The 14,018-nt window shown below is 38.9% G+C and overlaps 1 protein-coding gene across 2 annotated transcripts in view; it reads right to left on the reverse strand.

The window, feature by feature from the left end:
* The window catches only part of LOC137334814 (V-type proton ATPase subunit S1-like), a 48,089-nt gene that overhangs the window by 13,425 nt on the left and 20,646 nt on the right, over window positions 1-14,018 (reverse strand). For both annotated transcript variants that reach the window (XM_067999808.1, XM_067999809.1), the window contains 3 exons: window positions 12,631-12,812; window positions 8,283-8,323; window positions 6,540-6,625 (listed from right to left, as the gene is read on the reverse strand). In XM_067999808.1, coding sequence (XP_067855909.1) covers window positions 6,540-6,625; window positions 8,283-8,323; window positions 12,631-12,812 — 309 coding nt within the window. The remainder of the gene's footprint in view (window positions 1-6,539; window positions 6,626-8,282; window positions 8,324-12,630; window positions 12,813-14,018) is intronic.

The following is a 14,018-nucleotide window of genomic DNA, read 5'->3' on the forward strand; positions in this document are numbered from 1 at the left end:
ATGAGTGTGGGGAAGACTTCCGACCTCCCTCTCCTCAACTCTGTCCTTTTCCTCCAGACCCGGAATCTCCAGGGCCTTTTCCTTGTGAGGAGTTAAGAGTCCTAGATTAGATTACTAAACCCACCCCCTACCCCCCCACCCCGCCTCCCACTCTTAATATGTGCAAATTTATCCAGCAAGCAGATAGAAAAGTAACATGTGTGGAAGAAGGCATAAGGGAGAAGATGTTTGTCACCCATATGCCAAGTCCAGCAGCCATCTTATTCCAGTCTGTGAATATGTAGAATGCAGGTACTTTGTGCTGGCCACATTTCATGGCTCGCAGCTCAAAAGCACCATCATGGCAGTAATGCAGAGTGTCCTGGTGAAACATTTGAAAAATAAATGCAACAATGGTGTAACGCTCTGTAACGCTGTACCAAGCTTACACTGAAGTGTTTTTAAGATGAATTGTACAGCAACATTGTAAAATTAAACAAAATGTGAGCATACTTGCCTTGTCAACCTTCTTAAGGCAGCAAATTTCTTCCTCACCTACTCCCAGGTTCAGTATTCACTTTTTCAGTCCCATCCTGCTACACTGCTGTGGCATTGGCCTTCGGTGGACAATGGCTCTCTGCATCAGAAAGGACTTCCAAAGTTGCATCAGTCAATGGAGCTGTTCTAATATGAGGCCTTTACCACAGCCATTTCTCCCTCTCTTCAGTAGCAGGACAGCTTTAACAGTGACCCCTTGAACCTGGTGTAATCCCAGTGTATTATGGCACTGTGTGCTGGGAGCAAAGCAATGATATTCTAATGAGTTGACCTCACATTAGAGTAAGAGTTGAGGTCCTGCCATCATTGGGCCAGGATCTTTTATCAGTCAATTGTTGAAAGAAAATAGTTTGTTGTTGGAGAAATCACAATGGTGATTGCATAGATGAAAACATAGAATGATAAAGCAGATACTATTAAGAGGAGCCAGAAAAGACCAACTTCAGATTTCAATTCAGCTGCATATTGGATGGCTTGCATGTGAATATTTTTGTTTTTCAGACTGGTAAATCGGAGAGTCAGATTATTAGGGACCTGAAGTTTTTGGATTTGGGCCATCTGTGTCCATTTGTTCCAGTATTAACTGAAGTGCCCAGGCCCAACAGTTTCCAGGTTCAAGCAAGTGCTCAAATTGATCTTCCACCCACCCACTGAGGACACGTCAGCTCTTTTCAAAGTACAATTATAATATCATGTATTGGTCTCAAAGTACATTGCTGGTCTAACACGTTACATTTCAGCTATCAAACCAGAGTTATTTTCACTTGTACCGGATATGGATTTGAGAGCATTCTGCTGTGAATCCTTTAAAAGATTACAGATTGTTCCACTACAGTAATGTGGTTACTTATTTAACAATACTATTTGAATAAACTGAAGAAACTATTCCATATTTTTTGTGACTGATGACCAAGTCAAGTTAATAAGAAAGCTTCATTGATTAAATCTTACAATGCACAAACTAAAAATGCAGGTATAGGAGACCATCTTTTACAAATGGAAGTCAGGAATTTGCACCAGTGAGTACCAGTCAGTTTATTCAACTCTGCTGAATTCCAGAAATCCACTGTGTAAAAATTCACCTATTGCAACTCAGTCAAACTTCTCTTCAAACTAGACCACTGACTTGAGGAAATTATTCCTGATTTTTTTTTCTGATCTCAATGTATTTTTCCCATTTTTCAGTCCATGCCATCAATGGAGAATAAAACCCAAGATTTGTGCAGTCTTGCTTTTGTTTAATTGAGTCCAAATGTGTTGCTAACATGGAGAGTTGATTATTGCGCAATGTGGACTAAACCCAAACAACCTTCCCTCAATTATCTTCACCCATAAAAACACAGACGATTAATTCAGATGTTAAAATGAATCCATTTCATGTTTACTTGGTTTAAAGATCATAATTGAAGTACTACAGATGTCATATGAAGGTAAAATATTCTATCCCATACTTGCAGTGAGGAGCCCCATTTGAAGGGAGCACAGGTTATAGATAGCACTGCAATTCTATAAAATCAACTCTCTGACCTATACTCCAAAGCAAGGCTCCCCATATATGATTGGGACCTGGGCATGGGGAATACAATCTGTACATTTGTTGATGACACAAATGCAGGAAGTTTGGCAAACTGGAGGATTGTATAAAACTTCAAGAAGACATAGACAGGTTAGCAGAGTGGACACATAGGTGGAAATACACTTTGAGAGAAAAACAAGGAATGGGAGCTTACTCCATGGAAAGATACTGAAGGGTCTGGATGAACAGAGAGTCCCAGGGGTTCCAATACATAATTCCCCGAAAGTGCAAGTTCAGGTCGACAAAACAACAAAAGAGGACAATAAATTGGAGCATAGAGTGCAAGATTAAAGAAGTATTAATAAATTTATACAAAACATGCTCAGGCCACAGTTAGAGTACTGTGTGCAGTTTTGGGTGCCACATTATAAAAAGCACCATAGGGAGTATACAGCGTGGATTCATCAAGATGATGGTGGGAATAGGAAACTATAGTTATGTGGAGAGAACTTGAGATACTTCCACCTGAGCGGAGAAGACTGAGATGATTTAATAGAGCTTTGGTAGAGTGAATAAGGAAAGACTATTTCCTCTGGTTGGGTAAATGATGAGGGGTCATCAATTTTAAATTGGCATTAAGAAAGTGAAGGAAGAGATTAGGAGAAGTTTCTTTATAGAGGTTTGTTGGAACATGGAACGTTTTGCCACAAGGAGTGATTGAGGCTGAGAGCATTGAATGTTTTAAGGGAAAAACGGATAAATATTTGAAGCAGAGGAAGTAACAGAGCTATGGGGAGAATGCAGGGAAGTTGGTTTAGATTTGGATTGCTCTAGCATGGAGCCAGTCCAGACATGATGAGCCAAATGCCCCCTTTCTGTGCAGCAAACTTTAATAGTTCTCTGCATTGTGCAGCTCCAGTCGATAATATCACACATTAAGCCACTTGGATTCATGCAGCAGCTAGTATTGAGAGGTGAAACGGTAAAAGACCTTTTTTGTAAAGAAATCTTTAAAAAAGCATTTAGTGGAATGAAGAAGTTTCCTGCATCTCTACAGTTTTTACAGGCCAACGACCCCCCCTCCACCAACCCCCCGCGATCTCTCTCTCCTTCCCTCCCTCCTCTTCGGTCCCCAGCTGTGGCCTTGTACAGCAGGCCTTCCCACCCAGCAGCCAGCCAGGTTCCCAATCTGGCCGGCTGACGGGCAGGAAAGTGAGTAAAAAAGATTCTAATGAGATCCTGCCGTTAAATTCAGCAGGACCTCCTTTTTTCCCGTTTTTCTGGGTTTCCTGGCCGCTGACAGGCGCTCCCGTTTCCTCCCCGCCTCCCCATAAATATCAGGGCCACAATGTCTGCTTTCACTCAATGGTCAAATAGTGTCACTCAGCAAACAATGGTCCAAATTGGGATGTCTGTGTCCAAATTCAAATCATTCACGACCATTATTTTCAATGTAACAAGCAGTTAGAGGCAGAGTCACAATCACTCGAGAGTAAGTTTTATATTTTACTCCAAAGCAATGTGCAGCACAGCAAAACACAAAATGTTTGAGAATGGGACCTGTAGTCAGTCACAATACAGCCTGTCTGGCCATGCCCAATGGTTTTGACTATCAAGACCAGTCACGTGCAACAAAATCCCATTGTATTTAGAAATTCCTATTTCAGTTGGCAGCATGCCCTACTGAGGTGTGAGTTCACGTTCTGTGATTTGGGCTGTTGCTGTTTAGGTTCATAAGTAGAATTAAATCACAAGTGGATAACAACAGCAGAATTATTAATTGCATTCAAAATACTTCACAACAGCAGGTTTATTTTAGCTAATGAGTAACCATAAATAATGTGACCTGAGAGTCTGGCTTCATGATACAGCAAGAAAACAGACTTTAGGTAACTTTGCCAGGAAGAACAGGCAAAACCTGGAACCAGTGAACTCTCTAATTTAGCAGCAGGAAGCAGGTTGTGAAGATAAATAGATAAGGGGCCTGTTTGGAGTGCAAGGGAATATCTTGAGTCCCACAGAAGCCTATTGTATACTGTAGAAGAGACCACTTTGAGTAACATGGTAAAATTTACCGAACGCATGAAGCTGTGCGATTAGTGTAAAGCAGATCAGTGGACAAATTAAATAGATAGAGTGATGAACTGAAGATGGATTTAATGTAGGTAAATGCAGAATAATGCATATTAGAGAAGGAAATATAAAACTTCTGCACAGAACGAATGGACAACTATCAGCAAAGGTGCAAAATGAAAGAATTTTGGAGTTAGAATTGACCATTCACTAAAATTATCTTGTCAATATTATTATATATTGTTTTGGGCACCTCATCATCAAAAGGACATTGACATATTGGAGATTTTAGACAAGAATGGCAAGGATGATTATGAGTTTAAATTCTGAAGAGAGACTCACAGAACTGAAATTTCTTTCATTGGAGAAAAGATTGAGAGGCGACATGGCCCAGCTTTAAAATTGTGAAGCATGCAGATAATGTAAATCTTAACAGGTTATTTAACAGATTGGGATTGAAGAACTTAGGGACATGAGTGCAATATTAACAAGCCTCAAATGGGATATGAAATTAGGGGAGATGAGTGGATAGACTCCAGTAAAAAGCAGTTAGTGCTATACTGATTAATTCCTTCAATGAACAACTGGATGAGTTTCTGGTGCAGGATGCAATTAAAGATTGCAAGTATAGACGTCGATGGTCTGACACTATACAGAATACAGTAGTTCCTGTGCTGCTGGCATTATTAACGATGTTGTTGAATAGAACTGGTTATGGCTGAAAAATATAGTGTGCAACATTAGATTGATACATGTAGGTTCACTCAATTATCTTTGTGGGTCAAAGTGAAATTTCAGAGTTTCATCTTCTTGGAAATTTCACTGTGATTATTTGCAGAGATTGAGTAAATTGGCCAGAATCTATAATATAGTAAATTGTCCATGTTTCTTGGAAGGAACAAGTTTGAAGAACTAAGGAGACTTTTTTCATTCTATACTTCATGTCCTTGCGCTCTCTCTGAACAGGTTAACATGAGTGGCTGACTATATAGACTGTGTTTGATGAATCAATGTTAAAATGAACAGTGCAACGACAAGCTACACTCACTCATTATAATATCATTTTTAAATGTTAATATCGGGAAAAAAAGGCTGGGAAAAAACGTGCTAAATTTATGATAGTGGAACAAGACATTTATGTGGATTATGTGATTGAAGGGAACAATATTGTGGATGTTAATCTGTCATATGTCTCTCATAATTGTGAAACAGAGGTTCAATTTGAATTTCTCCCATTTGTGAGGAGCATTTCCAAACATGCTGGGGTACAAGGTAGCCTGATGGAGAGCTGTCAGGTTAGAAGCTGGAATAAGGTCACTCCCAATGATGTTCAGCTCTCATTGTATTCACTATGAATCAGCAATCAATTGTGGTTTCAAACTAGGATCAAGAACCAAGACCGGGAAGGATGCTGATCTTAGATGTCACAGGGAATGGGGGGGAGGGGAGGGGAAATGGGGGGGGGGAGGGGGAATGGGGGGGGAGGGGAGGGGAGGGGAGTGGGGAGGGGAGGGGAGGGTGAATGGGAGGGGAGGAAGTCTGATCTACATTTGTACAGCATGTTAAGAAAGTTATAGCTGTAGAATTTTCACTTATAGATAAAAATATCATGCAGGCCTTCGCAGCTTATATTAAGGGCTCCAATGCTTTCAACATAGATTCCATTGGAAACACAATGCTATGTGATACTGGTAACAAATAAAAGCAATTTTGAATTCAAACCCAGTGGGTGATGCAGAGAACAATTGTGAGGCTGAATCCCAGTGTTGGAGGACTGAGTTATAAGAAAACACTGCAGAAACTTGGCCTCCTCAGCCTTGAAAGGAGCACTGCTTCAAGGGGTATAGGTTCAAAATGACAACTTTTAGGGCTGAGTATTTTTTTACATAAAGAGTAATCAGCATGTGAAAAGGCCTTCCAGGTGGAATAGTGGAGGCAGCAATCTTGGAATCATTTAAGAGACATTGGATGCTGTGATTGGGCTACTGCAGTTTTTTTTAGATGGATGATCTAAGATTGAATGACCCTCCTCACTCTTATTCATCTTGTGAACACTTTGATAATTTTACTATTGCTGCTAATAGTTTTGTACTTAAGTTTTGTACTAACCTTAATGGTTAGTTAATTGTTCCAACATCATAGTAATCTTTCTGAGAATCAATACATTCTCAAATGGGATACCAAGGAATACTAAGATTTGGAGAAAACAAAAAAAATACAATGTTGGCTCAGAGAACCATTGAGACATCTGTCATCCAGACTTAGCTAGAGAATGAAATAGGATAGAAATTTCAAGCCATTTATTTAACAAAGAGCATATAAACCATCAATGGCCAATGGGTTAATGCAATGCAAGGAGGAATTTCCAGCCATAATTAAAAGTCAGAAGTCTTGTTTCTGTTTTATTACTCACCACGGAAGGTCTCAGAGCTGTATAAATGCCAGTAAAGTTCAGTCCTTTCCTTCTCAAAGTACTAGTTGTCATCCCAATTACTTTATCTAGAATTGGAATTTAAATGATTTATGATATCCAAAACATGCACATTTGAAAAAAAGGTCAGTCAACGCTAACATTCCAAAATGGTTGAAGTACATTTAATTCATCAATATGAGGGGAATGAATACTGGCCTGACTACTGAATGAATGCTTATCTAAAATTAGGCACGGTACCCAACACTCACTGCTTTAACAGGGTTGGGTTAGACCACAGAAAAGGGAAAAAAATACAATATTGACTTCTTGTCAGCAGATCACAGGGACGTATCGAGACAACTGCCGTCTAGACACCCCCAGCTGGAGAATGAAATGGGATAGCAAGTTTAAGCCTTTCATGTGATTTTAGCTGTTACCATTTTTATTTGGGGGGTGAGGGTGGTGAAAGCAATGCTGATAAGGAAAGCATTGGTAGGTTGTCTACTTTGCCTAAAATGTATCACCGAAATTCACTTCCAGAACACAGATCTGGAATGAAGCAAACACAGACAGCACTCACTGTTTTATTCACTCAAACATACACATATCCTACAAAACACAAATAACACAAGTGCAGTGCAAAGTGGAAACATGGTATAGGTCTATACCATCTTTGTGCAATCCACCTTGTCCTGGAACACTTCCAAAAATGGGACTCAAAATTAACCTGTGGGCAACCAGTTGAAACCAGTTCTAACTTGTGCATTAAGCTTTCTCAGAGTGTCTGAATTACAGCAAAACATGTTTGTAAGGTAACAAGTGGAACAATAATGCTGATTTACTAGTTAATTATAAACAAAAGTTGCAATTAGACCATTTAATCTTTGGCAGGAAATAGTTCACCAATTTAACTTGTGAGTGGTCGATCTTGCTAACGATTTTCATTGTGAAGAAAGAAACTTCTCAATAAGTAGTTAACCATAAAATAATTTGTACTGATCTAAACACATTTTCGCATTTACTTCTTTCTGTTTGAGAGAGCATTTGGAGTTATATGAATTCATGCCATAACAATTGCTACATAAAACATATTAAAACCTTGCCAAAGGCAGTTGAAGGAGTGGAATCACTTTTCATCTGACACTGGAAACATGAAAACTTTAATTTCATTTCCTTCCCAAACCTTCTTGTTTTCTACAATCATTTTTAATAAGTTCATCAGTCCTTTGATGCTAACCTCAACATCCAATCCCTAGTTTTCCAAAGGTACTACACGCAAATCAGAACACTGCAAAACAGCTTTTCAAATGAACTATTGAAAAGGAGCAATTTTTAAACATTGTTCAGTTCCTTTTTTAATGATTGTCTTTTAATGGGATAGAGCCAATTAAAAGTGACACGTGAACACTGTGCTATTTAACAACATAAGAAAGCATTTCAAGCCAGCTGCTTCCATTATCTATTCCACCACAAACTTTACCTCATCCTGAGGGAAGGTTGTGCATCAATACTGAAGTAAAACTCTGGAATACTTAACTGTACCCACATCTCCACTATTAACCCTGGCCTGTTGTCTTCTACGGACAAAACCCCACCCCTTCTAACTTCAATAGTACAGGAATCATCATGTACCGTGAAATGTTTGAGTACATCCATCAAAACCCACCGGGTGGGCATTAATTTTAAATTCAGTCTTTACCATATTTAAAGTAAGAAAAAGTAACAAATAAGAATCAGTCTTACCATTGTCACCCAGACTCTGTGCCAATTTCAAGTTATTTGTGCTGTTCATTAAGACAGAGAAATTTGTTAATATCTTTAGTGTGCTACTGTGACAATCATTAACACAATTGCTATGCATAATTCAATGAGTTGCACTCTTATTTTTTGCTACATAGCAAAAGTAATATTTAATACACTACACTGCAATGGAGATTGTAGATGCCAAATAAGTACCATCTATACCACAGTTTAAACTATATAAACTATGTAAGAGTAGGAATAGACTGGATGTTAGGCGGTTCTTCTCCTTGTCTCTATGCCTTCAAGAAGGAGCTGGATCGGTTCCTGACTGGGGCAGAGATCACATCATATAGAAGGTAAGTGTCTTTATAGACTTGGTCCATGTGATCTTCTGGACTAGTTTTGATCGCCTGAAGGGGTCAGAGAGGAATTTTACAGAGTATTTTTTCCCTTATTGGCCCTGGGTTTTTTCTCTGTACTTTTGCCTCTCCCAGGAGATTACATGGCTGAGGGGATGAGTGGGGGGGGTGGTGGGTGGAGGTTGGAGGAGGGAAGTGTTTAGCCATGATGGTCTGGCTATTGTGGCTTGGGGCAGGCTTGATGGACCAGCTGGTCTTCTCCTGCCCGTCAATTTCGTATGTTCGTATCCATTGAGAGCAGTATTTGTTCCATTCCCTTTGTTACTAGTCATTGAGGGTTATGTTGTAGAATTAACTCATGGTCCAGCAAGCTGAACTCTCAAAGGTTCATGGTGAGATCCACATGCTCCTTCCATCACCAAAAACAAATAAAAATTGCTTTAATATAAAACTGTCCACTTCCTTCTATCTCTTCACCCAAAATAAATCACGCTCTTTTTACAAAAAATACTAGAAGATCTCCTGTGGAGTTGCTCATGGTCAGTCAGTGATAACGCTGGTGCATGGAGAGGATACTGAGGTGTGGAATTTGGGAAGATTGTACATCTCCCCAGAAAGTATTTGGGTAGAAGTTTGTGAGAGTTCTCCCCCGAGACAGTGAAATGTTTTTAGTGGGATACTGGGAAATAAATTGTGTTTCTCTTATGTGCTGTAAAATAGATTCATAAATAAGTAAAACCACAGCTTCACATAAATAAATATCTGTATGTAATATGAGGAAAAGCTTTTTATGGTTATTCTCTTAGTTTAGGAAAATAGAAATATCAAGAAATGTATAAAACTTAAGAAAAGATTAAACTAATTTGCTTCTTTGCTTCTTTACCAAATGGCTCTGTAGCATTACTTAAAATTACCAAAATGTTCTACTTAAATTTCCATGTTTAATACAGGATTTTTATTCAGAATCTTCCTCCAAACTGAAATAATGCTAAAGTCCTTCTAGTACTTGCTACTTATTTATACGAACAATTAATTCCTTGAGTTCTGAAAATAAATATATATATAAAAGGCAGCTTTTATATCCATTTAGAATACATCATAAAATATAAAAACCTGCCCAATTCTTTCCCCACTTGTTGATTTTCTTCTTAGCTCTGTGTCTGCGTTTGGCTCCTTTATTGTACTATATTTGCAGAAGATCAGCTAGTACAATAGCACAGATCATTTTTTTTTCAAAGTTGTCTCAGGAAAAAGTTGAAGAGTTCATGCTTTATATTGCTTGTGATGTTTTATGCAGAAAAATCTAATTGAAATGACTGTAACTACTTCTTAAAGTGGTACCGTGGGGACTTCTGCCTGCACTCATTTATCATTGATACACAGGAGTGCAGGAAGGGATGGGGCTTACAAATAGCAAGTCTTGATGTGTTCTATGAATTGCCAGACTTGCTGTCACTCCTAAAATAATATTGCAGGTGCACGTTGGGATCTGTAGCCTGCAACTCGGTGATTGTTTTCAGCTTAGAGTGAGGGCGCTGGGAAGTCCTATCAACTCCAAGCTGAAGCTTCTCACAAAGGCACAGACCTCTGACAGAAAACATTGTGATAGGCATCTAAAACACAGAAAATGCTATTTTATAATAGGCTTAATCATATATTTTTATGTCATTATGTTGCAAATCTCTTTTCAAAAAGTAAGTCCTCAGCCCAGTGCAGTATCCAAGATGGCAGCACAAAAAATATTTTCAGCAATTTGATTGGTTTGCCACCTTCTTTTATTGGTAGCAGTTTCCCATTTTAGTTCATAGTTTTTTGAACTTCATAATTAGTGATTTTCATTCATGTATCCTACTCCCTGGTTGGTACATTCCCTCGGTGTTTAGCTGTGATATGTTGCTGTTTTATGAATATGAAATTTGAACCAATCAGGTGCAAGTATGACACAGAAATGCACAAGTCATACAGAAAATATGTGCTTGATACAATTTTTTAAAACATATATACTAGCGGAGCCACTGTGACACTTTTTACTAACAATAGAAGTGTTCCACCATTCAATGCACAATGTAGTACCAGGGTAACTGAGTAATGGCAACTTACTTAGTCAAATTCTGTTTATATTATATGGTATGCTGAGATTTTTACCAGCAGTTTGGGGATTGAGTTCCAAACTCCCCATTTTTTCTGTGAAAACGGTATATCTTCCTTTACTTATGTGTTTAATTTTTATCCCTTACCTTTTTTGAATACAGAAGATGGTAGGCAAGATTTACCAAGTGGGAGATAGGTACCAGGATCAGGTGAAGGGAAGTTATCTCAGAGGCGAGGGATGACACAGAAGTGAGAGAGAAAATGGAGGGTTGGGTGGCAGAGGAGAAGTAGGTGGTGATGGGCTTGGGTTATACTGTTACAAAGGGGGAGGGCTGTGGTGTGGCAGTGGGTTAGGGGTGCACATTTCATATGAAAGAATTTGGAAAGAAGTTTGTAAGATCTACTTAGAGACACTGAAGCGTGTTTGTTTGATTGGTTCTGCTGCTGGATAAGTAAATAGTTACTTGTCAAACATCTTACATTAAATATAACAAATATACAAATATGTCACAGGTGTTAATATTTGTCAAGCTCACAATGCTTGCTACTTCAATGAATAGGAGGCAACCAAAGCCACTCAGCATCATTTATCTACTGTTCAACAAAAAATCTATTCAGCTGTTTAAATTGTTGGATAGTGCTGAGCAGCGTTCCAGGCAATGTCGGATGGGGATTATATGAATGGCACCAATTCAATAGTATTTAAATAAATAGGAGGAGTAGGTGAATGGAGAAGGAAAGCATCTGATTTACAAGCTGTTTAAAGTAACCAGCAGCTTAGAACAGCCCAGCAGCTTATCACAGCTTGATCAGTGCAACTGAAGGAAAATCTGGCCAGAAGGCTCCAAATAGTTTTGCCAGGAAAGATGAAAGTCTTATATCAGCATGATCATTACCGGCAGATTCTACTGCATTGAAACAGAAAAAAATCAATACGCTACATGCAGATCATGGCCAAAGAAGAGTTTATAAATTTTGTGTGTGCAAGCACTTGTCGGTTAGACATGGACTTGATTAAGAAATAATGCATCCTCTTTTCTTCCCCAGCAATATGTCTTAGAGGGAACTTCAAAAGATTATATATTTTTTATTCATTCATGGGATGTGGGCGTCGTTGGCAAGGCCAGCATTTATTGCCCATCCCTAATTGCCCTTGAGGAGGTGGTGGTGAGCCACCTTCTTGAAACGCTGCAGTCCGTGTGGTGAAGGTACTCCCACAGTGCAGTTAGGTAGGGAGTTGCAGGACTTTGACCCAGCGACGATGAAGGAACGGCGATATATTTCCAAGTCGGGATGGTGTGTGACTTGGAGGGGAACGTGCAGGTGGTGTTGTTCCCATGCGCCTGCTGCCCTTGTCCTTCTAGGTGGTAGAGGTTGCGGATTTGGGAGGTGCTGTCGAAGAAGCCTTGACGAGTTGATGCAGTGCATCTTGTAGATAGTATACACTGCAGCCATGGTGCGCCAGTGGTGGGGGGAGTGAATGTTTAGGGTGGTGGATGGGGTGCCAATCAAGTGGGCTGCTTTGTCCTGGGGGATGCTTAAAAATATAGGCTTTTGGGGTAAGTGTTACGAATGTCCTTCTCACTGGAATAGCCTTTTTCTAGACCAAAGTCTGCTAGCATTATGGATCAATGGAAACAACTGGGAATCAGATAACAAATGAACAAAGTGCATTTTTATCATTAGGTTCAACATGTTAGAATATGGTGATGCACATGTTTATTTAGTAACAACATTTATTTTCAGAGATAATGAAAGATTCAAAGAAAGATTTTCACTGAATTTATTGGATGGTTTATAACAATTCTGACTCAGTCAGATGCTTCTTTGTCTAGTCACAATCTAAATAGTAGATGCCAATGTATCATGCAGATAAGGTTAGGTATTATAACACATACCTGTCGACTGGTGCTAATTTTATTACAATCAGGTTTGGTTTTGAGGGATCTATTTCCAGTTCTGTCTCTTGAAAATGGTCAATTTGAACTTTGGTCCAATTTAGATTTTCCTGCAGATGTTTTATGGCCCTCCAGTCAACTGCTGGCAGAATCAAGGACGAGTTTGAGGATTCAAGCAATTGCTGGAAAGAAAGATATTCCACTGATCAAATTCAGAGAATAAACTTCAAAAGTCCATTTGCCTGTAAAGGAGAAAGTTAAAACATCCGATAATATTAAAAATTTCACTGAAAAAAGTATATTTCCTACATATTTTAATTCACTTTGGAGTATAATTTTCTCTGCTTGTTTATGGCAACAGAATATAGATGCGACTAAACAGAAGTTAGTTCCTTTATTATTATGCATCTCAGTTTTGCTCACGGTCTATCACAAGGGAAGTAGTGGAATAAACATAGCTTGTTATTGGAAAGGCCTCTGTTAAGAAACTTGTGCAGTTTTATGCTTGGGGAGGAAGTAAATAGAAAGTGTATCCTGAATTTGCATTCTTTAAAAAAAGGAGTTAGTAATACAAAGGAAGGGCAAGTAAGCCTTTTGCTCAGTTGGCCTGCAGTGTTATTATTATAATACAGGTTTGCATGTTATACATTTGTAGAAGAGGAACAGGGGGAGGACATTTCGATCCATTCTAACGAATTAAGATGGTGGAAATGACCACTGCAATTTACACAATAGCCTGAAGAACATGATCTGGTGGTGTGTGCATACCTGTTCATATGGATTAGGTAGTTCAGGCTTAGATCTGGTTTGGGTTTTGTGCAAAGCATGGGGTATTTAGAGGAAATAGACTTAAACTAAAAAATCCGATCGATTCTGATTAGGAAACATCTAAACTAGAAAACTTAAGGGAGAAGATAGAGAAGCATGAGATGGAGAATGGAAGAAAACATAACCATGGGGTAAATGGCTGTGACAGGGGCGGTGATGTTAACAAATTAAGAAGTTTACTGAATAAAGAAGGACCACATAGTAGGATTAGCATAATATTGATACAGTTAAGTAGTTACGATAATAAATACTCATATCACTAGCAAGTTACTGGAGCTTGAAGGCCAAGTATTGGGAAAGATATGTAATGGATACATGGTTCAAAGCTGAGGATTGACAGCTGTTTCATATGCTGACTTAAAATGTTTAGAATAGATTAGGGACTGATAGCACTGAAAATAAGAGATCTGGGAGTAATTAAATAAATCATTCAACCTGGAAGGAATAGGTATTTGAACAGAAACAACATAAGGCAGACTCTCATCGGAAGAAACCATCAGGGCAAAGGACAGAGCTTCTTACAGTAGCTGGTGTTTGCTTTACAACTGTGATGGCATGAT

Source organism: Heptranchias perlo, chromosome 18, assembly GCF_035084215.1.
Source record: "Heptranchias perlo isolate sHepPer1 chromosome 18, sHepPer1.hap1, whole genome shotgun sequence".
NCBI classification, from domain to species: Eukaryota; Metazoa; Chordata; class Chondrichthyes; order Hexanchiformes; family Hexanchidae; genus Heptranchias; species Heptranchias perlo.